This window comes from Echiichthys vipera, assembly GCF_963691815.1.
Source record: "Echiichthys vipera genome assembly, chromosome: 12".
NCBI lineage: Eukaryota > Metazoa > Chordata > Actinopteri > Perciformes > Trachinidae > Echiichthys > Echiichthys vipera.
The window spans coordinates 15,239,228-15,264,569 of NC_139837.1; the positions used below are offsets into that span (position 1 = coordinate 15,239,228).

The 25,342-nt window shown below is 40.5% G+C and overlaps 1 protein-coding gene across 2 annotated transcripts; it reads right to left on the minus strand.

Annotated features, from left to right (window-relative positions):
* Positions 1-1,327: 1,327 nt before the first annotated feature.
* zfyve28 (zinc finger, FYVE domain containing 28) lies at positions 1,328-24,297 on the minus strand. Of its 2 annotated transcripts, none has more exons than XM_083923702.1 (14): positions 24,019-24,297; positions 10,250-10,390; positions 7,747-7,884; positions 7,377-7,579; positions 7,133-7,222; positions 6,906-6,995; positions 6,713-6,814; positions 5,081-6,610; positions 4,771-4,866; positions 4,133-4,296; positions 3,928-4,044; positions 3,462-3,563; positions 3,240-3,343; positions 1,328-3,105 (listed from the first exon to the last, which is right to left on the minus strand). In XM_083923702.1, exons 1-14 carry the CDS (start codon positions 24,052-24,054, stop codon positions 2,974-2,976), a joined length of 3,045 nt encoding a protein of 1,014 aa, XP_083779828.1. In that variant the 5' UTR covers positions 24,055-24,297; the 3' UTR covers positions 1,328-2,973. The 2 variants fall into 2 exon arrangements, with proteins under 2 accessions (XP_083779828.1, XP_083779827.1); XM_083923701.1 differs by having other exon boundaries at positions 3,462-3,566.
* Positions 24,298-25,342: the final 1,045 nt, after the last annotated feature.

Sequence of the window (25,342 nt, forward strand, 5' to 3'; positions counted from 1 at the left end):
GCGCACAGAGCGGAGACTTGTTGTCCGTCCCAGCGCTGCAGCTGCGGGCCAATCACAGGCTGCAGAGGCCGGACACGGTTAACTCTTTATTTCTCTCTCACCCACACAAACCTCTTCATCACAAAGACATTATCTCAACCGCTGCCAGCTTCATGCACGAGAAAAGAGATAACAGCTGTTAGAGACACTACACAAATATCACTGCAAAATGAAGCTCTTGTGGCTTTATATCACAGGGATGTTATTAGAGTATCTTACTGCTATGCGAGATTTAAATAAGCCTGTGAATGTTCTCATTCGTCCAGGTCCAGGAGATTTAAATAAAAACTTATATCAACTTACACCTGGGCATCACATACTCCAATCTTCACATCATCAAGTATGATCTTAAGAAGTTGTAAACTGCTACTGAAACCAGACCTATTTTATAAAACAATACAACATTTTCGATACTTCAGGGTGTATAAATTAAAATATATGGTTCAGTACTGCATCCCCTTGAGCTGAAAGCGTTTTAATACAACGCCATGAACAAGTGCTGCCACCCAGTGGTCCCTTTGTTGACCAGCTCAGTTCCTACAGCAGATTCCCCAGCATTAACTGTTTCACTCATGTCTCTGACAAGAAAAGCTTTCACGTGCTGGTCCAGTATGATGTACTGTAACTGTAGAGATGGATAAAACAAAGCAGCAGAGGCTCGTCATGATTTTTAGTCACTAGTTTGACTCAAGTGTAATATAACCATTTTGTTAACGCAAACCTTCTGTTAGAAAATTGCTCTCTTCGTGACATAGCAAAGATGAGAAAGAGATTCTTCAGAAATCTCCCCCAGAGTGACAGAAAACGTTTAACAAGTTTTCCCTTTAACTGTGCGGACAATGTGAAGCTCCAATAGTGTGTCACTTCAGCTCCCAACAAAACTCAGAAATTCAGTTGAGCAGAGTGTTGCTCATCTGATGAGTAGGACCGCACTGACAAATGGCAACTAAAATAGCCACAGACTGTAAATGAGGAGGATATTCAGTTAATATTCAAATTACAGTGATGCTTAAATATTACAATTTTCAACCAAATCATCAGTTTTCTGTCTTTTAAAGGCTTTTTCTTTTATCTGTATGATATTACAAATTAGGGGTTAGGACAAGGATCTTTTTGCCTACTGGACAATATGGGACAATCCAGGGTACATATCTATCGACACACTCAAGACAGAAATTCAATGGTACTTGGAAAGGATAAGTTATCAGTCGACATTTTAAACAGGAAAAAGTTATTTATTTCAATATACATTGCATTTAAAACTATATAACATTATTTGTTTGTTGAATATTTTACACAGCTCTTATCATGGAAATGTCCTGGAATTTTACAAAATAAGACAAAGCTCTGAAACAATAATAGGATATCCCGCCCTTCAATTACTGCATGATTCCTTGTAATTTAGATAAAAGTAATTATAGCTTCATACATTATTTTTGTTCTTTATAAAAGGAAAAAAACACCTTTCTAAAGTGAATTAATATGTTCTTTGTTGAAAATAAAATGAATCCAAGAGAAGTGAATGATTTTGATTATGTAATGCCTGAGAAACTGCTTTACATCAGAGCAGAATGGACATGATGTTGCTCAAAGGTTCATATGTGCAGACTGGCCACTTCAGACCATTTACATGTACTACCTGTGTTACGGAAGATACTTTGTATGCGCTCATTGCAATGGAAGCAGATTCAAGAGCAGAAAGGAAGTCAGGTGCAAATGATGTCAGTCTGGGAACAAAATATTGGTTCCTGTCTGACAGTACCACCAGAGCCAAAACTGGAAATAATTTAGTGTAAAACCAAATCAGCACAACTTACCTCCTCAGAAATGGCCTAAAACTTCAATTTAAATAGTTAAGTGTTGTTTCTAAAATGTGCAAGACCATTGCAGTTGGTGACACAATATTGCACTATAACATGTGAGGAAGAATATCAATGGGCTAATATTGGCCTGTAGTCTGTAGCACCTGAGAAGGCCTCTGGTTCAGTACAAAGTGTACACAACATGGTGATGAGAGCACTGAGCGAAGAGAGGTCAACTCTCCACTAGGGGGCCTTCAAGTCCTGACAGTGATGACTAAGGAATCCCTTTTATCCATCTCAGTGTGCAGCAGAGTCCCCAGAGAAAACTAAACATGCCATGGTGCAACTGTAGCAGTGGGCACAGCCCATCGCCATCAAGAGGTGAACAGTCACACTTGTGGGAGCCCAGACGACATTTCACAAAGTGATTCAGAATTAGACATTCATTGCCACTAAAAGCATGAAAGAATCTCGATATAAAAGCTGTCTGTTTTTCATTTTTGCTTTACTGGGACTGGTAGCCTGGTGAAGATTGCTTGCCAGTTCCCATATTAACAGCAACTGTTTACTGAAGACATTGCAGAGTAGCCATTACCAGAATTATCCTTATTTACATTGTTATCAAGACTTACATTCTTTTGAGTAATCCGAGTCCCGTGGGAGTCCTGGCACAAATGTAGGAAGCTCGCTAAAGCATAGGAAAATATGTCACAAGTCCTTTCATTTACACCTTAAGCAACAAAACAGTGTGGCCTTTTCTGATTTTGTGCTGCAAATTGCTACAGAGGACTGTTGCACAATGCCAGTTCAAAATCTTTTAATGCCTGTTCATCCTCTCGCTCGTATGGACTTTGATAGTCAGACAGGCATTTGTGAATCATTTTTGTGTGTTGGCTGGGCACTGAAATCAAAACCCTTTGGTTGCGAGTCTCTCCAGAGCAACAGGAACAGGTCGAATGTCTGGTCGTGGCCGTGTGTCTCGTCTCTCTGCTCTGTCATCTGTAATGGCCTCACTATGATGACCATTACGTTCACCAGAGCAGCGGGACATTTGCTTTGTACACAGCCCTGGATCTGTCCATTGCATATGCTTGTTGTGGCAGACTGTGTGCTTTTCGTTGACAATCTCAGATTAAATGCCGGCTTTGTCGCTGTAGAAGGGCGTGACGTGAAACATGTAGCAGTGTGTACAAACCCTGACAGGCTTCACCTGGCCATACCGGGGCAAAGGGGCAGAATGGGAGGAGCAGCGAGAGCAGAAGATCTGAAATAACACAGTATGTAATGTATCAGTTACTATCTATCGGAAGGCGACACAGAATGTATGAATCAACAGTTTGATCAATGACCAATTACACTGAGAATTCTGAGACGCCCTCAGACTTAGAGCCCCTGTACCTTTCCACAGCTTCTACAGTGATGCTTCCTGCGGATGACAGTGAAGGGAGCCTTGCAGGCAATGCAGGAGTTACATGCTTCATCAGGGACCCAGTCTGGAGGATCTACACAGAGAAAAACAGTTAACACAAAGTAGGCCTGTCAATGTCGGTGCATCTGCTGCAGAGAGAAGGAACAAACTAACATTTCAGCTAAACTCTTAGCGTTTGTGGATTTTCTGACCTTCGAACTGGCCTTCCCGGGCCTTGGCTGCCAATTCGGATGAAGAAACTGTCTCCTGACAGAGAGCACAGTCTTCTAGCACAGCACTACGCAGAGCAGGACCTGCTGGACACCATAGAAGAAGACAGTAAAACCGGTGTAGTGTGTGATTGATTGTTGTTTGTGCTAAAAAGCCCTGCTGCAGCCCAGCAGAGTTATGGATCAGTTAGACAATATTGTGCAGTAAATTTATAGAGAAATATTAAATCTTTACAAGTAGATTTAATAATTTGAGCGTCCGGGCCAAGGAAGTTGGTCTACGGGATCAGCACCAATAAAAACACACTGCTCTCTCATTGTTTGGTTGAAGACATTTTTGAAGTAACAAGTTTTTAGTCGCACTAAAGCTTCCTTTAATTCTGTCTGTATTATATAAACAATGTATAATGTACTGTAACATACTGTATATTCAAGACATACTACTAACCTTTCTTTTGGCTGTCATTGTCTCCCTCCTCACACTTGGTTGCCATGACTTCAAACAGAGTCTTGAGGATGCTGCGAAGGTCACTAGCATAGTTGGTTTGCAGCTGATCAGCAACACCTGCATCACACCAGAACACATAATGTTTATCAGCACGAGAGAGACAAAGAGGTGGAGGGAAAGTGACTAACAGCATGAGAGCTTTTACCCGATATGCAAACAAAGAGACGATGGATGAGGTCACTGCTGCTGTGGAAGCGTGAACGGATCTTGTTCCTGGCGGCCAACTTGGCATTTTGCAGGGCCAGCTTGATCTCCTGATGGTCCAAGTCTTCTGACATCCCTGAGTTGGGGGTCAGACTGCTGATAGGGCTGGAGGGAGTGGTGATAGACAGAGAAAGACTGACATTTAATTTTCTTTCTGAACTGTAAAAATACAATTTGCACATTCAAATCATCTTTCATCAATTGTAGATTTTAATATTTGAGTTGAAAATGATGAATAATGGATATAAAATAAAGCACTTCCATTTCAGACCTTAAATATTTCACAAGTTGCCAGGGATATACTGCACATAATGCACATGAAAACAAATATTACAACATCTATCTAATTAAATCTACACTCTAAGCCAGGAGGCCAATTGATGCTGTCACCTGTTGTCCATTATGGGAAGGAGTGACTGACACTTCAATCAGTTGAAAAATGTGCATAAAGGAGTGCATAAAGACTGGAAATTAACAAAGTTCTCTTCTAATCTATCATGCAGGGACTTTTTTTTTAGCTTAGGCAGGAAAATGACACTCGCAAATATAACACAAACACTTTCAGGAGTAATAAGTTACCTTGGGGTGTATGGACTGCTTGACAGACTACACGTGGTGACCGAAACACTGTCACAGTCACTACCTGACACAGAGCTGAGGGGAGAGCTCTGAAAACTAAAAACAACCAAATAAATAGTAAAAAAAAAAAAAAGGTACAGAACAAAATAAAAAGACAACATAAGGCATGCTGTAAACTTGATGAAAGCAAGAGAATAATTAAATATATATATAAAATATGGTGAAATAAAACAGATATTTATGTTGATGCAAGATTTCCCCCTAATAAATAAAATAGCTCGTAAAATGACTCATAGAAATGACAGCACACCTGGAGCTTCTCCTGCTGTCCTCTTTGGTGTCCCTCTTCAAGTCTTTATTTTCTGGCTTATTCTTATCTGTCTCCTTGTCCCTCTGTCGGCCTCCACTGGCCTGATGCCCCTTGTCATTTCTCAGCTGGTGGTTGCATGAGGAGGGTCCATCCCCTCCACTGTAGCCACAGCCCTGAGCGTGATGCCCCGGCCCTGGAGCCAGGCACTTCTCACAGAGCTGGGAGTTTGGATCATCTTCCAGGGTCTCTGCAGAGCAGCGTGAAGAAGGGGGAGTCAACTGGGTGAGTTCACCCTTACTGTGAGGCTCGTGACCTCGTGGGGGCAGCCGGCAAGCAGAAGACTGGATGACACTGTTGGGAGCTGGTGTCTTACAGTTTTTGTCCAATCCCAGGGCATGACCTAACCCGAGTCCAGTGGTCTCTGTGGTGATGGCATCCTCGTGGCCATCCTCACAGCTCCCACAACAGACGCAGGAGTTGAGCAGGCAGTGAGTGGCCACCAGAGGGCCGCAGTTCTCAATCTCAGAGGGAGCGGGCCGCGGCAGCAGCAGTTTGTCCACGGCCAACTCCGTCAAGCTGGGGGAGCGGGGGTTGAAGATGACGGTGGCAGATAGCTTCATCCCACCCATACGGTGGGCTATGACCTCAGCCGTTTCAGATGCTGTCCCCTCCAAACCCATTTCCCATCCGTTGGTGTAAGGTAGAGATTCAGAGCCAGGAGCGGAAGTGCAAGGAGGGCGTTTTGCATTAGCACAGTGTGTGTTCTGGCTGCGGGGCTGTGGGCACGGTTGCTCTGACTGAGCGTCAGAGTACCAGCCGTTCCTGGTAGAGTCTGGCCGTGGTCCCGGCTTACGTTGCATAGGACGAGCAGACTCTGGTGCTTTGGAAGGAGAGGCCATACAACGACAGGCCTCTCTTGAAATGCTGGTTATGCTGTCTCCTGCTGCATCCAGGTCATCCATGAAGAAGACTTTGTCCTCCTCCTCTACATAGATGCCTGTCCTTCCCCGGCCCACCAGGAGCCTGTGGGGAGAGGCCTCAGTGCTGGAAGCCCCACTGGAGCCTCCCGCCTCTCTTCTGTTGGGATTGTGTGCCGGGGACTGACCCTGGCTGGGAGGCGACAAAAGGGTGGACATCTCGTCCCCCACACGGTACACCATCATGTTGAGCTGCTCCAGTTCCTCCTCATCGTACTGCATGGAGCAGGCCAACTCAGCCTCCTCTGCCTCCTCACATAGAAGGCCCTGCTCCTGCTCCTCTTCCCCCTTCTCCGTTTCAACCTCCTCCCAGCCCTTTTCCACTTCTGCCAGCTCCTGCTCCTGACTAGGACAGACAAGCGGCTCCAGAGGCTCATTCTCTGTCTTGGAGGTCTCATCTGCGGGGCTGCTGGATGAGTGATTCTCTTGCACTGGAGCTGGTGAGCTGTCCGTGGCCTGCCCCTGATCTGTGGACAATTCCCCGTCCTGAGAGATACACAGGTTCCTTTCCAGTGTCATCAACTCCTCCTCACTCAGGGTCTGCAACAGGTCTCTGTAAAAGCATCGACAGATCGTTGTAACATAGTGATAAGGGCGACAAATATAATTCAAAAAGATAAAAATGCTTTTTTTGTGATTTTCAATATTCACGGACCTGATTTTCTTCAATAAAGTGCGAAAAGGCCAGAAGAGCTCAGACATGTCCTCTGATTTTCGGTCTAGGTTGAGAGGTCCCTCTGAATACACAACCAGCCCACTGAAAAATATATTTAAAATTCCATAAGGGGCCAGTAAAGATTAGAAAACATGAAGTGGGCGGAAGAACGGAAAAGACAGCCAACACTTACCACACAATGGCTAGTCTGGGAATTGTAAACATTAGTGCGGGTTCATAGTCATCGATCAAGTCTTGGGAGAGATAGCCCAGCTTTAGAGCCCTGGGACAACAGAACAGGGGATGATAAAAAAAAAAAAAACACATATCTCCAGATATTATTTTGATTCTGGTAAATTCAAGATGAAGTCAGCATTGCTCTAGGCAGCAGTTCTTTCAAATGTTTCTCGGTAAACTCACCTCTCCACAGTCTCACAGAAGAGCACAATCACCTCCTGCTGTACATAGTATTCTTTGGGAGACTTCACAGGCACCATGGCTGACACATAACTGGCAATGGAAGAAAAAGAAAGTGGAATGTAATGGCATTCACAGATTTGTTGAATGTTTTTGCCAAACTTGCAAACTAGAATGCTTGAGAGGATGATAAATGTGGATTAATCTCATTGCTACAATTGCCAATAATGTCTAGCCTTTTATTTACCTGAGCTCAAACTCAGCAAAAAGGCTGTCGAAATGCCGCAATGCGTCCTTCATGCGGTCTGTGTATAAGTTGAGGTCTCTCAGGGCCTGGTCTCTGGTGATGTTGCGTACCTCCTCCAGGCTGCGAGTAAGATCCTTAGCCAGGGGCCTCATTGCTATACTTTCAATCTCCCTGTTCATGATGATGGAGCCGGCAGCCAAACACTGCACAGGAACACGTACATCATAAATTATCTTGCCTAGCACAGGAATTAAACTGAGAAAATTATCTTTACAATCGCACACATGACAATCAAGAAACATCACATTTGTAAAAATGAAATTCAAATCGTGCGTAGGACTTGTGTAAGGTTGTTGGGGGAATACACTACCTCCGCCCCAAACCACAGCTGCCCTGCCAAGTTGTCATGGCGAATCTCCTCTGGGAACTTGACACAGAAGTCTCTGTTGGCCCGGTCGTTGGGAATACATTCATCCATGATCTGATTGATAATGTTCAACACATTGTCCTGCAGATGAGCACAAGAGTGACAGAAAACAAAATTGAACAAACTAGTTGGATGGATAAACATTGACTGAGTGAAAATCTGATCCTGAAAAACAATTTTCTCAGTGTTTAGTTTGAGTCTCTAATGTTAGTTATTAATCCAGGATTCATTTCTTTCAAGAAGGCCAGTGTTTTGCAGTGTTTAAAGACTATTTATAAGGAAGTGAATGAAACCTATTGAGACATGAGACCATAATGGCCCTTGCAGTTAGATTCTCCCTCAATAAAAACACAAAACTAAAGCCGATAATTCTAACAGTAAAAATGCAGTGTCACACACAGCAAGAGCTAATCAAGAGCTTATGTGCCGCTGGCATGTACAACAGCCATAACAATGACTTACAATGAGCCTTTCACTCAACCGCAGCTGCACTGTGCACTGTAATCTTGTCAGGCACAGCACTGCGTCTTTCTCTGCTGGCCCTGAGGAGAAAGATTAAAAAGCTTTGAGAAGGAGAGCTTAACCACCGATTCCTTTATGGCTGTGTGCGTGTGTCTTGGCCCGACCTGAGTACAACCCCGGTGTCTGCGAGCGTCTCCCAGCAGGGGACATTGGTGATTATTCACCACTGTTTGTTTCAAATCATCCAGAGGTAGAGAGTCTGGCATGATACCTGTGTCTGACAAAAGACTGGCTTCTATCCTTTTTACAGCCTACCTCTCACTCCTTTCACAATCCCTGACCTGTTCTCTTCCTCTGTCTCTTGTGCACGTAATCTAACTCAATCTTTGCCCATCTCAAATACACACATACTCGCTCGCCTGTTCCAACAGGCCGCACTGTAAGAACAGTCGTGCCAACATAATATGAGCAGCAAGCCAGCAACCCCCACAGAGGCCCATGAATAAGAGCTGATAGCAGCGGTGGCAGGTTCAAGTGCAAAATTTTGGCTTGAGTGCACTCGCCTTCTATTCTTGGGGGCTCTGGGCTGTGGGGTGTCATGCTGCTTAATTCATTCTCCAAAACCCTTGAGAGGGCACACCACTGAAAAGACTCCTTTCTGAAGAGACAAGTGCTGAGAGTTTGCTGTTGAACATTTTCACTGAGGTACGGACCCATCCTAACAAGAGCTAGTCATTCAACTGCTTCTGCTAAAAAAATGTCTCAGCTCGATCAATTTGGGATGATAACCAATTTTTTTTGAAAAAATGAAGTGAGACATAAACTAAGAAAGGGGATAAAGAGCACCAGCAACAATGAAAAAAGAAATAAGCTGCAAAGACATGCCAAAGAAAAACAAGGTGAGAGATTGGCAGAGGGAAGGATGGAGGAGAAAGAGACAGAACAGTCGGGGATCAAGTGATGACCTTATTAAGTGGTTCTCCACTGTGTGCTGTGGCGGTGGGGGGAGGCTAAGGCACCACGGGCCAGATGACGACCTCCCTCAACCACCTCCAGCTCTCTCAGCATGATGCAGCATGGCAGTCATCAATCATGCAAGGCAACACCCTCTTAGTTCCTCTCAGTTCTAAACCACATAAAGACCTGAACCTGAACACGTACAACACCTTGCCATAGGTTCATTCCCAGCATTTCATTGAACAGTTTTTGCAGTAAAAAGAACAAAATACATTTTTGACCTAATTCTTGTTCGTAACACAATTACCTTGATCAAAGCTACAGTTATAAAACGCCTCTAACCCAAATAAGCCACTCTTGTAACCATTTACTAATAACCCACATAACACACAGCCCAGTCCAAACAAAGTCGACTTATCTCCTCTTATCAGTAAAATGACAGAGAACCTGGCCAAGCAATGTGAAGTAAGGCAACAGTCATATCCAGAAAGGGGTGATAAGGGTGGTGTCTATTTCTAGCTTCCAGGCCAAAGTCAGGTGATTATGTGTCAGAAAGGAATTCAAAATACACATAAGAATACATAGCTCAGAGTCAGGTGCTCATATGAACACTGAAACAGGTTTAGCTTGCTATCATTCCTGTAAGTGATGGGGGAGAAAATCCACAGTCCTTCTACCATGCAAAGATTAATTCAAAGGTTTATTTGAGGTATTTAAAACATGAGTCTATCTGAGTAAGACAAATAAAGCCGATATCTTCTATCAGTTGTTTTTACTACAAATGCTTTAAATAAACCTTTGAATACACTTTTGCATAGGAGGAGGACTGTGGATCTTGTCCTCCATCACTTGCATTCTGACTTTAAATAGTGTTAATCTATCTTCTACCGCTATTCCAACTCCAGGTGGATTTTCATGTATTATTTATGATGAATGAATGAAATAACAATAACCTAGATTGAACTTGTCTATTGTGAAATTAAAAGCGCAGAAAGAGTTGTGACTTTGTTGGTTTCTCCATGCTGACCTGACAAGAGCGGAACTGGTTGACCAGCAGGGTACATCTCTGAGGGTCCTTCCTGCCATCGAGGCCGTCCAGCTCAGTGGCCACCTGATTCAGCTCTTCATCAGCGTAGTAGAACTGGGCCAGGAGCTGAGGGTCTGTCCTCTGCACAGAAACACAACCAGACACAAGAAGGTCGTTTTCAATACTGTATAGCTGTTTATGAGAAACAATACAGACGACGCAATGCACAGAACTTTCAAAAAAGGCAATAAATTAAAAATCACAAAATGATTAATAACTGGGCTTGACAATAGTGCACCCCCTCTACCCTCTACTTGTTTTTTGTGACCGAGTTTTGCATGTGATCTTTGCGTTCATTGACTGTTACTTCCACAACGCAGAGTAGTTTCCACCAGTCCCGGCTATAGATTATTTTCATATTGATTGATCTGTCGATTATGTTCTTGATTAATCCTTAGTTAATTGAAAGACGTTTGGTCTATAAATCGTCAGAAAATGGTGCTTACAGCCCTAGGTGACGTCTTTAAATGTCATGTTTTGTCTGACCAACCATCAAAAACCCAAAGATATTCAGTGTGCTATCATAGAAGAAACCAGAATTTTGTTCTTAAAAAGCCTGATGCTTCTTTAAGATACAGCCAACAGTATATTCTCTTAATTTGTGTTTCTTTCATCTGTCTTTCTAAAAAGCTGAAACATGAGGGGATTTTGGTCATTGGGCAGCTCATCATTTTAAATAAGCACAATTATTACTTTGTTAGTGTGTTAATATATCCTTTGAGTCTCATTCTCACACTGTAAACACTTCATCAGAGCTGTAGTTGCTGGACTGATAACCAAACATCAGAAGCAAATGTATGTCTGAATATTTGATTCAGTGAACTCAGATCACATCAAAGTGCCCTTTAACAAACTGGTTCTCAAGCTGTGGACACAAATACAGTATCAGAGCTCCAACAGTCTTCAAATCATCCAAGCCAACCTTACAACTCAAAACAGCACAACAGAGGAGTTGACTGAATATCAAAGCAAACAAGATTTCTATTTAACTCAAAACAGAGTACGGGCCAGACTGACTTGGAAGTCTAGAGACCACATGTTTTTCTGTTATCAGGGGATGACTGAAACAGAATCGTACTAAACTGTGACAGATATGAATAAACTCCCTAGTGCCCCAAACCTGTTCTGATCTCATGAGTCAATTTTTAATTTCAGCTGCAAAATGTAGTAACTGAAGAGATGCATTAAGGAAATCCAGCAACACTACAGAGTGAGGAATATCTCTCTATTTGGACCATTAGGTCTACTAGCAACTCAGGGGACGGACCTGTGTTAATACATGACACTAGTTTCCATGGGTAGTGCTTGGGGGAATTAACAAGTACACTATTTAGAGCTCTGAACTAAATTGATGTACAGTGTCATGCATGGAAAGTTGCAGTCTCCAGAAACCAGCTCGATGCTTGGTGGTTTTCTAACCGTGGGCAAGTAAACACATGAATTACGTATTATGTAAAATATACTGTGCTACTACAGCTCTTTGGAGTATTTAAGTCGGAATAGTTTCACCCACTCTGTACGCACCCAACAGTGAATATAACTCTCTGTTTTAAGAATATAAAACAAATACACCCCAGAACTGAGACAGGGTGATGTCAAGGCAATACAGAACTGATACGAAGGCTGCATAATACTGCAACATACCTCCCATCTGTAGGGACAAAAATAAAATCAGGTAAGTAGGACATTGTATAGGCCAGCTTCAACAGATTGCTTACCCATTTGCCAACTTGTTCTGGTGATTTATGAGCCAACACAAGGAATGGGTTATACAAATTCATATTCTCACATACATTTTCAACAAGTATGGGAAGGTAAATAAAAAATGGCATTAATCCTGAAAACAGCAGTTATCAAAGGTTTATATACTGTGAAAGCTCCACATAACAGTGAGTATAATTAGAGAGGCTGGCCCTGGTAGAGGACTTATGTCATTATCTCCCACCATGCTTCCCTCAGTGTGGGGGGGAACAGCACAGTGCAGCAAATCACTCCGCTGCTGCGTGAAGTGCCCACACAGCAACAACAGACAAAGTAGGGAAGAGACTGACGCACCAAAAATGTAAACACAACATTTGATCATTTGTGTTGCTTAGACTTTACCAAAATGAAATAATAATTGCAATCAATATCAAGTTTAATCAAGATACAAATTTTTGAATCACGATGCATGCACACACACACACACACACACACGTTGATTGGAAGGTTAATGATTCTGAAAATGGCGACCACATGCTGACGTTTATCATCACAAACCACAAGGACCCAATGACGTACAGGAGCTTAAAAAGGACATCTGACTGCGCAGACTGTAAGAAGGGAGAGCTACACCAGTAAACAGAATTGTTTTGCGTGCCACGCATCTGTCTGGAAATGCTGTTCATGAAGTCAAACTGAATACGGGCATTTACGGAAACCCCTCACAGGCCCTTTTCCCATAAGTTTGCAGTGTTTCTTGTTGCGTGTTGCTCTCCCCGTGGGCCCTCGCTTCTCTCTCTGAATATGATACATGGAGCTTTTCCCTCACTCTCTCATTAATAATGAAACAAACAGCAAGGAGAAAACACAGAGATATAACCTACAGCTGGGGTACTTGTCGCATTTTTACTGTGAGGAAGGGAAAGATATATTTTTATATTCATCCAGGAAGACTGAGATATGTCTCTAGATTATAATTAACATGGGCCATATTTTGACGATTTGTAACCTCTATTTTTTTGTCAATGTCATGTTTTTGTTGGGTGTTAATGCCGTTGCAATGTTTGAAACTACTAGTTCTACTGTGCGATACCACCGTTTAATGCTGCACTAGAAAGAGTTGAAGCTGGATCAGAGCAGATTGGTATTTCTTCTTTTGCTAGAAAAGCCAGACACTTGCCGACATAAAACTCAGTTTGTCCCACAGAGAAAAATCAATAATACTCCTGCACATTTTGTTCATGTGTGAATTTTGATGTCTCTGCCATCATGTCATGTTTACTGGATAAGTTGCATGGATGAAGAAAAAGGCATCTAATCCAACATAAAACAGACAACTGAGTCTGTATTACAGCAGACTAATATACGTAGTTAGTGTCTCACACTCTCTTCAAGTGTTCTTTCTTAACAAGTTCACTCTGTCTCTCTCTCTCTCTTTCTCTTTATATATATATATACATATATATATATATACACCGTATATATATACATAAATAATTTGTCAACAGCCACGGTAATGTAGCGAGAGGAAAAAAATCAACAGGCTGTAAAAAGTAATATTCATCATTGCATTGGATACAATCAGGAGTCAAATTTGACTGGATTTTACACAACTGCACAACAATGAGTGAGTCTATGATACAAATGTCATGATGACATAACAGGAAACAAGAGAGGGAGACAGTGAAAGACCATTTACTGGCACAGGCAAAACGTGGCCCACAGAGGGGTGGCATTCAGTTTGGGATTTCTGAAGCATATAGGCCAATACTGACGGAGGAAGAAAAGAAGTATTTGACACAGACACCATCCTATAGCCTCCTCCTGCTGCATTCCTCACAGAGAGGGAACATTCCTGCAGCATTGCATCATGGGGGAAAAGTCAAAGGCAGGCAATGTTCGTGACAGCCTGATTTACTTTTAGATAGTAAGCGATGCTTTAATTGCGTGGTCTGCAAATGTGGTTTTAAAGTAGAATAATAATTTATCAAATATTAGAAAAAAAAACCCAATGAAAATATTAAGTCACCCCCTTTTCTGACACCAGTGTGAGAATCAGGAACTGTTTGAATGTTCAACCTTGGCCTAGTTATAACATAATTGTTTCCTAAGAGGAGATTTATATACAATAACTAACTACAATATCTAACTACAATTTCAACAGTTACACCTAGTTACTTCCATGTGATGAAAATGCTACGTAAACTGGTTAGTTTTTAAATTATATTTTACAAAAACAACAAAATATAGCTAAAATGACTCACATTATACTAAAAACGTTAGATTGAATGACTAACTGACATCAGTAAGGTTAGCATATCAGGTATTTCCCAGTCATTCTAACACACACATACACACACACACACACACACACACACACGCACACACACACACACGCACACACGCACAGACGCACAGACGCACACACGCAAGCACACACACGCATATACACAATTATTATTATTATGCCTCCTAGTTGATTGCTTTTGATTGAACAGCACTACAGATGTTTCTTGGCAACTTTTTTACACATTACAAAAGTCTTTCCTAGCTAAACTAGCTTTCTAACAGCTGGTGCAGCCAAAACCTGATGGCTAAAGTCAACTACTTTGACATTTATTCCCATTCAGCAAAGTTAACACCTCTGGCTCAAAGGGCTACCATAAGAGGAGCTGTCTCCGAGAGATTAGGTCATACAAGTCGTAAATTGCAAAGTGAAACTTGTTTGAAATTCAAATGTAAAGCCTTGAATGGTATTACACTATATTTACTATGTTAAATGGACTATGAGTCAGTGATGAGTCTGAAAAGCCAAAAAGACATGCTGTCTGCTTACATATCAGGTTGGCAAAACTTATTTCCATTGTGGTCTTTGTTAGGACCCTACTACACATTTCCAATTGTCAGTAAACCTGACAGAGTTGACCACTGTGAGCAAGAAAAATAAATGAATGGTGACCAAAAAAGTTGACAAGTAACAATCAAATTAAGCTGGAAAACAATTCCTTCCAATAACATATTCAAACTGTTATACAGAAGCAAGTCTGCCAAAATATGGGGATCTGACTCCTGACCTGGCAATCGCCACCAATGACAGCTCTACTTTGCGTACGTGAGGAAATGATTCAGCAAATTCGGCTCCTGTCCCCTTTGGCGTGCCACTGTCCTGTTACACTCCTGCTGTCAGTTGTCCTGGGTGCCCTCTCTTTGGGATGACTCAAACACTCTATCCATCGCGGTCACAAACCCATCATTTCAGACTATTAGGCTCCCATACCTTCACCCAGAGTGACAATTACTGTTAAGCCACCCCAAATCACATTGTGAAACAATGACTCAGTGACATTTCTGTCCCTTTTGTTTAACATTGAACCAATAGCATGCGAGAACAGCATGAATCTTATTGGAGCATGTTACAGAGAGTTGCCTGCTGCTGTACGATCAACATTTTCATCATCTCAGCCAGCTTTCTCCTTGAGCGCCTGGCTCTGGGCTTCATTTCTATTCAGACTGTGCAGATGATGGAGGCCATCAGGCTAATGCTTCATGAATGTCCATAGCAACGCTGCGTGCACATTGAGCCCACTTAAGGGACTCATGAGAAAACTTGCCTCTCCCCTCCATACTCTATTCCAGGCTCAATTTGCTGCCTTCTGACTGCCTTCCAAGGATCAGAGGCAAATATTGCTCTGCTTCATTCAGTCAGTTGGCAGACTGGCAAAAGACCAGCCGGATACAGTTCATCACCTTATTTATAATTCAGGACTAAGCAAAAATGCTCTGGCAAGAGTGAGCCAATCCTTTTGGTAACAAACAAGGAAACTTCCTGGACCATGATTTATATTTTGTTTGGCAGAATACAAAGTATAATCTTTCTAAAAATGCAGTGTTATGATGAATATGTTGTGTTGAGACATTCTTTTCACGTTCAGCTTGGTTCAGGAGTTTCTTTCCTCATCTGTGTTGTTTTCTGCAGCTACGAAGTTGAGACATGACCTCCAGTTGTCTTATTTCCATTAAATAAATGTGCAATTATATCAACAGCACTAATCACAGACTGCTTAGGAATATGTCTGCACTAACCAGCCGAAAGTCATATCCACACCAGATTTAACTCCATTGACTCAATATATTCAGAGTGGTCTGCCCATCTGGACTGATAATCTGTGTGCTTGTCTCCTCTCAGAGAGCCCTAATCTGGCATTTGGACTAAGCAATGACCTGTGCCTGGCACATGGTTTTAGCATGACAGGCCGAGGTGACGCAGGGAGGGGCAGAGGATTAAGGCGACTAAAAGCCCTGTCGAGGACCCCCTGATGGTAGTGTGGTGACAAGTGGGGACACCCCGCTTCCCAGCAATCGAAGGGAAGTTCTTATGCAAGAGATAATCTGGTTATACAATACAGTACTAGCTGTTAAATCGTGTCAACAGACGGGGGGCACATTTTTGGACAAAATCAACAACATGACATTTTCTTGTGGAGAGTCCTGAAGAGATGATGCGATCGGTGGAGATGCATACAAGCCCAATCTTTACACCAAAATCACCAGCAACAAAAACAGCTATGCCCTGTCATGATTCCTCCGTGCCATTTTGACCCACATCCCCTCTTCACTGCACTAAGGATGTTCATGACTCACAGACTGTCAGGCTAATTCCATGCACATACCTTTCATTGTTACGAGCTGGGACTGAGAGCTGGCTTTGCCCCAGCTGTACCAAATTACTCACAATGACAGCTGTGGACAGCAACAGCACGTGTGGGTAAACACACACTGCAGTCCCTGGAGATTAAATACACATAAGTCAACACGCTTGTGCAACTGGGATTGCACCTGAAATTGCACCAATAACATCTGAACTCAATCCAGAATAGCAAAATAAGTAGCAAAAAAATCAATACATAAATAAATAATAAACAAATAGCACTACTCTGTTTGCATCTTTACACTTCACCAAGTAGGTTTTTACCCATAACAAAGCTTAATATTGAAGAGAAGAACTTGGTATTGCATTGTATCATCTTTCTCTCTCAAAGAAAAATACTCTTTATTATTAAGACATTATTGATTTTTCTTTTGTCTCCCTTCTGGTACATTGAAACTACAGGATGAGAACACATACATATCATTTATATCCATCTATACATACTGTTTTGCATTCAAATACAAGTTAAAATATCAAGGTTTATCAATAATCTTGTTTGAATTTCTCAATTCTTCAGGATTTGTTATCACCCCGGCCTTAAAATCAAGTAAGAAGAAACTCTTGCGTTGCTGAAAAGAGATGTCCTCTCCTTTTATCTCCTGCCAACTGTAACCAACGCCAAAATCTAATCCCAAAAATACAGGCCTACTGTTCTCCCTCTCTCCTCCTTCTCCCCTGCTGATAGTACAGAGCCCTAGAAGGAGGGGTGCCATTTCATTTGCTGGCTCTTCCTAGAACAATCAGACTCATAATATAGACAAAGGACACCTTGAATGTATGCTTTATGTTTATTATCAGTGACAAAGAGGGAATTTAAGACTTTGATGAGTAATTATTCCCAATGATGTGTAGAAAATGAGTGCAGCCTCTCAGTCGACAGCAGGACGAGCTGATTCTCTGTGGTATATGTAAATTTCACTATTCTGCAACAGCTATTTTCTTTCAATAATCGCTTCCCCACACCTCGGACAGCGGGTCTGATTCCCCACTCCTGCAATGAATTTAAAAAAGCCTCCAATCGCCTGTGCTGTCTCGATCTGCACTAGGGTCAGCTCTCTAAATCCCTGCAGCTGACACCAAATCAATTACCGCATGGCTGGTGGGTAAGCAGAATGGGATGTCCACAAAGGACTCCAGAAATGTGGCTAAATATGAAGCCACGCTGGCTGCTGCTCAGCAGTTTGCCGTTCTCTCTTCAACCGAATCTGTGCCAACAGTGCACAATCAACTTTGCATTCCCCTCATCTCTTCACCTGCTCTCTGTTCTCCCACTTGCATGTTTGCAATATTCACAAACAAACCAGGAGAGTAATAAATGCCAAATGAAAGGCAGGCAACAAGGTGAGGTAAATCATGTAAACAACAGCAGAACCTGCTACAGCCTAATGACCGTGCCTCCACTTCCAGAATGATTTTAGCTGTTTTTAATGGACATAACCATGTGTCATCATAACCGCCTCTTCATAGATGAAAACTTCCTTTGAAAATTGAAATTCAACTGCTGCATTTTAAGTAGGACCCACACAGCTGGCAACAGAAGGAAAAGTGGCTCCTCAGTGGATGATAAGTAAAAATGTGCTGCTTTTTGTCGAAACTGTCAGCTGTCAACGTGTCAGGTTTTTTTTTCTGACAGTGTAGACAAACAACTCCAAAGCAGCTTTTGTGGTGGTTTGACAATGATTTATGACCATGATAAATACTTACATGCCTTGACGTGTTTTATTGGCATGTACAAATTCTTTTACAGCATTTATGAGATTTTACCTTGAACTACTGAACATTCATTGGTCGTATCTCATCAAATATGATAATTTGCAGGTTTCTTTGTCTTCTGGAGGGTAAAATTTTAAACATTTGGGTTTTGGACTGTTCATTTTCTGACATGACACAGAATACATGATTATTTGATTAATCGAGGAAATAATTAAACAGATTAATTGAGAATGAAAATAATGATTTCTTATTGTACTTTATTATTGTATTAGTTTGCATGATAATGTACAGGCTTTGTTACTGTGTCCACTACCAGTATGAATTTAATGTTTATTATCTATTCACTGAGATGTGATAATAAGGTATGGTAAGGTAATAAAAAATGATTACCTTTAAATGGAGTGCAATCACAAGGATTGCCAACAGAAATCAAAACTGACATGAAAGGACATACAACATAAATGGAATTTGTGAAAGGAAAAAAAAGTATAATTAGGAAGTTAAACTTAAAAACTACTTATGGTCAATCTCTAAAATTATTTTCTTCTAAAATTAAGTTTGCAAGAATGAGTGTCCTGTCAGATGTTGGATGGCCTCATCAAGGTAATGAGGCGTTAGCATTACATATGTTCACACGCTGGGTAAAAGCCTTCATTGTTACACACCGATATCTGTTCGACATTTCGCTAAGGAAGAGAGCAGAAATATCATCTACCCATGCACTAAAAACAAATTAGTAGCATCCTGTAGATTTAGGTGAGTGCGGCCGGCCCGTCACACTGACAGATGAGGTGGTGTGGAGCTGAAGGTCAGTTCCTGAATGCCTGATGGAATAACAACCAAGAGAGGAACACAGGCTAGAGGAAGTATACAGGTTAAGCTTGACATCTCTCTCTCTCTCTCTCTCTCTCCCTCTCTCTCTCTCACTCTCAGTCTCTCTCTCTACCAGTCACTCTGCAAGTTTGCCGCTGATGAATGAGAGGTGGGGAGGCAGTAGCCATTTTGGCTGCTCGGAAACCTGAGCCAGGTCTCGTCTTCGTTTGGGAATGCAGGGATGTGTGCAGAAGCAGGTTTTTATGAATCCCTGATTTCACCAAGCCTCTACTTACCGATCTAAAACCGTTCCCTGCAGACTGAACAGTGACAGTTCTTCTAATAAACAGTCAAATAAAAGCACACAAAATATCTAGAGCATGCAGTAAAGTCTCCCTCGTAGATATTTGGGTAAATAAAAGTTAACTATTCACACAAAAACCAGCTTAACCAGTTTAAAGGCCAAGAAGGAATGTGAAAAATAGCCTTACTTTGGGTGAGTTAACTATTTTCTACCTCACAGCCTAACAGAAGAGAAGGGAAATCTATTCCTACACATTCATCTTTTTCCAGAAGTTGGCACTTTGATGATGAAGCCAGGTGAGATGGACAGGTACATTATGTCCCGCATAGAGCTGCACTCTCTGGGAAGAGAGAACACACTGGGAAGGGATTGTGTAGCAGGGGCAAAAGAAAGTCCTCCTCTGTGGGACTTATCTGGGTGGAAGTAAAGAGCAGCTCTGGAAATATCAATAGCTCCGCTTCAGTCAAGGGAACATGCTGATTCAACACTTTTCTGTCTCCAGGAGAACATAGTTCTAATAAACAGCTTACTGTGGATGCAAAATGTAAATGCTATGCAGTGTTCAACTATAAATCCCAGAATATCTAGGTTGGGCACAGATTTTAATTTCAACAGAAATATTTCTCTCTGTGCAAAACATAAACTACTTTCTGGCTCAGCTGCTGTTCAGCGGCAGGAGCATAAAGTGATGTGAATCCTTCTTTCATTACTGTTGTCTTTTCATACTGATTGGCATAATTACAGAGGCATTAAGTGATTTTCTCTTAACTCCTTTGAGGCAGAAGTGATCATTCAAAACCCGGAGACTTGTGTGTAATTCAGTTAATTCCTACCATGGCTGAGATTTGGCAGAAAAAGCACTGATGTAATAGCTCAGCACTTCAGAGTTAGTGACAATATGAATGTGACAATACTCTGGTGAACCCTTACACTTAGGCCTAACCCCGACAATGGACCACCAAAATGCTGTGACAGCGAACATGGTTAAACAGAGAAAGGAGGAGTGACGCAGGTGTAAGCATGTGGTAAAGAGCAGGTGGATGATAAACACCGTAATAACAGGTATTTTATTTTATCCCCGTCTGACATTACTGTTAGAAATGCAGTTGTCTTCTATTATCGGAAAGACTGAATTGTCAACTTATACTGCCTATTAGAAATACATGTTGACAAACCTTTGAAGTAAGCAAAAATGTGGTTTCTATGCCAAGAGACACAACAATGCACCACAGTCACCAACTTGTATTAAGAGGCTATGTGCAGTATAGATTCCTCTTTTTCAATCAATAGTGAGATCTGCCTTCGGGACTGATCATTTAAAACAGTTATGATGCAAGATCAACTGTTTATGTGCAGCTCTTATGCCAGTATACTGAAAGGATGCCATGCAGTAAACACACTCAAATGTTATTCAGGCCTGTCAGCTTGCTCTGGACTTTCCACCTTCAGCCTCTTTATCAAAAGTCAAGATTTTTGAAAACAATAACACTAAGGAATTCAACATCAGTGAATTCCATTATGTTTTATATAAATGCTCTGCACCTATTGTACCTATACTCCATAAGAGGCTGCATTAAATAACTGTGTAGTACAAGTGGTGTGCATCATTTCGCAAAGTGCTCTCAAATGGAATATATGCTCAGTCTTCCCCGTAAATTGAAAACTTTCCATAAGAGCAGAGGAGTATTTGGAGCAAGGTGATAAATGCATATAGGCTGTAAACCCATGTTAAACATTAAAACACGCAAAGCTCAGAATTCTCTAGAAGTGGAGCAGGCAGGAGTTTCCTCAATCCAACTGTGGCACAAAATCTGTGACTGTTTATTTCTTATGTGACACTCTACACGTTTTACAATGAAACACTGCAAAAAAAAAAAGAAATCATACAACAAGAAATTACAACTTTCTTTAGAATGATGTTGTTTTGTGTGCGAGCAAGTCGCAGCATCAAGCAGAATGCTCTACAATTTCTCCTCCTAAAACTTCAAAGTTAACAAGAATTCCCTCCCTGGAGAAATATTCACATTCACTCACACTAAAAAGTGCTGCAGTAAGCATTAATTGAACTGGTCATTTAACAAGGCAATCAAGTCGTCAGTAGGCTACGTCCTCTGCTGTGTCAGGGATGTTTCCACACTGTGAACATGATTTAAAGAATCACAGCAGATCCATCACAACTCAACTCAAACTCAAAAGTCATCATGTGCTCTACAAAAGATGTGTCCTGAGCAGGAGTCGGTTTGATGCATTTGGCTTTTGACAACAATTTATCCAGTTTGTGGTGATGTCTACAATCAACAAACAAACCTAACCTATTCAAATGCAACAGCCTTTTTAACAATTAGACGTTTAATCAAACCATTTTTAAAATCAGTTAGTAATTTCAGTCATTTTTCAAGCTTAAATGCTCAACATTTTACCTTGTTCCAGCTTCTCAGTCGAGGTCTTGCTGCTTTTCTTTGTCTTGGGCTTTTGACTATTAGTCAGACAAACTACTATTTTTACATTTATACACCTAACCATTGATTCGTTGATTGGGAAAATAACCTGCAGATTCATCAGTAATTCAAAAATTATAAGTCGCAGCCCTAAAATGGTACAAACTCTTTATTAGGGTTTCTGTGAAAACGTATTCTAACATAAATAGCATTCCGGTTTTCCAACGCACTTGTGACTATAATAACAAAAGAAAATCACTTCAATAATATCTGATTAATGACAATGCCTGCTAAAGGCAGCACTAAGTGAATCAGTTTAATTCAGTGTACATTGTCAGGCTGAAACATTGTTAGTCCCGACCAGCGCTTGAAAACAAAAACGTCAATCAACAACAAAAACAACAACAAAGAGATGGTTATGGAATTTTACCCAGTGTGATGATAACAAGGATCCTGTAATGACTTAGTATCTCACAATAATGACTTAGTATCTCAAAATAATGAGTTAGTATCTCACAATAATGACTTAGTATCTCAAAATAATGACTTAGTATCTCAAAATAATGACTTAGTATATCATACTAATGACTTAGTATCTCAAAATAATGACTTAGTATCTCATACTAATGACTTAGTATCTCATAATAATGACTTAGTATATCATACTAATGACTTAGTATATCATACTAATGACTTAGTATCTCAAAATAATGACTTAGTATCTCATAATAATGACTTGGTATCTCATAATAATGACTTAGTATATCATACTAATGACTTAGTATCTCAAAATAATGAGTTAGTATCTCACAATAATGACTTAGTATCTCATAATAATGACTTAGTATCTCAAAATAATGAGTTAGTATCTCACAATAATGAGTTAGTATCTCACAATAATGAGTTAGTATCTCACAATAATGAGTTAGTATCTCACAATAATGAGTTAGTATCTCACAATGATGACTTAGTATCTCATACTAATGACTTAGTATCTCAAAATAATGACTTAGTATCTCAAAATAATGAGTTAGTATCTCACAATAATGACTTAGTATCTCAAAATAATGAGTTAGTATCTCACAATAATGAGTTAGTATCTCACAATAATGAGTTAGTATCTCAAAATAATGAGTTAGTATCTCAAAATAATGAGTTAGTATCTCAAAATATTGAGTTAGTATCTCAAAATAATGAGTTAGTATCTCAAAATATTGAGTTAGTATTTCAAAATAATGAGTTAGTATCTCACAATAATGAGTTAGTATCTCACAATAATGAGTTAGTATCTCAAAATAATGAGTTAGTATCTCAAAATAATGAGTTAGTATCTCAAAATAATGAGTTAGTATCTCACAATAATGACTTAGTATCTCACAATAATGAGTTAGTATCTCAAAATAATGAGTTAGTATCTCAAAATAATGAGTTAGTATCTCACAATAATGAGTTAGTATCTCAAAATAATGAGTTAGTATCTCAAAAAATTGAGTTAGGAACTCAAAATAAAGACTTAGTATCTCAAAATACTGACATAGTATCACAAAATAATGACTTAGTATCTCACAATAATGAGTTAGTATCTCAAAATAATGAGTTAGTATCTCAAAATAATGAGTTAGTATCTCAAAATAATGACTTAGTATTTCATAATAATGACTTAGTATATCACAACAATTAAAAATACTTAGTATTTCAAATAATATGTTTAGAGAATTTAATACATAGTCATTATTTTGATATACTTCATCATTATTCTAAGATAATAACTCCTTATATTGACTTACATGATCTATTTTTCCCTTAATCTGTCGGGAACGTGTCTCCACAGATAGCCGCTGGTTAACGCAGTGTAACATCAGGAACACGGGGGCTAACCTGAGCAGATGTGTGGCAGTTTATCATGAAGTGATCAGGCTAGCGAGCCACACTGATGATGATCGGCTGTTTTTGCTAGCTATCTCCAAAAGCTATGCATAAAAGAACGAGTGAGAGCAGAGCTGACACGGCATGTGAACCCAAGCTAACTTACCTTGGGCTTGTACAGCCACTTTCGAAAGCGGTTCATCGTTACCTCGCCACCTTCCTTTTGTCACCTCCTCTCCTCTCCTGTACCTGTGTGTCTGAGAGTATCAGCGGTTGGTTGGTAGGTTGGTTGGTTGGTTGGTTGCTAAGCTAGCTCGAGCTGGTGGGTTCCAGAACGCAGAAATGTTACAAAACCCACTGTAACGGTAAGTTTGTCCTGAACGTTACACCACAGCTCTGGAAGCGCACAAAGGAGGTGCTCGAAAACAACGACTTATGTCCATCTTCCCTCAATCCCGAGGTTGTGCTGCCTGTCTCCCCCGCCCGGCCACTTTCCAAGTCCCGACGATACAGACACAAGCACCAGCGGAGCACCGACGGCTCTGCTGTTACTTGATGACAGTCACGCTGACAACATTCACCTCCCACTTTCCCAGGAAATGATGCCTTCAAGTGCTGATCCCAAATACCGTGCTCCCGAGCGCTTCTCATCCTGGTTCTTTTCTTCTTTTTTCTTTTTTTTTTCTTTCATTTATTTCAGACTTGTAATCCAAAGATGAGAAAAACCAAAACAAAAAAAAAAACACACATTGAGAAGAGAAAAAAGAAGAATTAACAATTTACACATACAGTCTGAAAAGGGGATGGAAGGAAGCAACGCTTATAAATTTCCAACCCCTCACCCAGCACCACCCAACCCAAAATAACATATTATAACAATACAATATATTGTAGTGACACAAACAGATATACATGACAAACAAAACAGACATACAGACAGACAAACAGACAGACAGGCCCAAACTTTTCCTGCTTCTACACCCCCTCTTCCCTCCAGAACATATAGGCAACAGAGCAAGTGCCAGACAGGCAATTTGCAGATAAGCAGGCATTCAGACAACATTGATTAATTGGTTGATTTATTAATTTAAATGCCTATTTCGAATGTGTAAATACAATTAAAACAGAAAACAAAAACGTCAGCAATAATATTAGAGCAAAATTATAGTGCCGTTGCAGGCAGACAAAAAAAACAACAACATAAAATAGAAAATCACACATTTCAATCACAGAATGTATAAAGTCTATTCATACAGTCTATGATTTTAATTCAAATATTCTAAAAGGAGTGGGAAGAAGTAAAACTTATTTAATCCCACCGCTTCTCCATAATTAGTAGCATTTAATTATTTATATAATAGGCAAATTAAATTGTATTAATTAATTTAATTATAATATTCTTTTAATTTAAAATAATATATTGATCACCACCTAACTTTACTTTATAAAAAGAATATAAATTAATGTCAGCATATTTAGTTACAATGTAT

Excerpts from the sequence above, each read along its gene's own strand:
- zfyve28 (XM_083923701.1), bottom strand. The coding sequence starts at position 24,054 with ATGAACCGCTTTCGAAAGTGGCTGTACAAGCCCAAG. Across the intron at positions 6,815-6,905 it reads CCCAGACTAGCCATTGTGTG|TGGGCTGGTTGTGTATTCAG; the intron begins GTAAGTGTTGGC and ends TATATTTTTCAG. Across the intron at positions 3,344-3,461 it reads CCGGGAAGGCCAGTTCGAAG|ATCCTCCAGACTGGGTCCCT; the intron begins GTCAGAAAATCC and ends TTCTCTGTGTAG.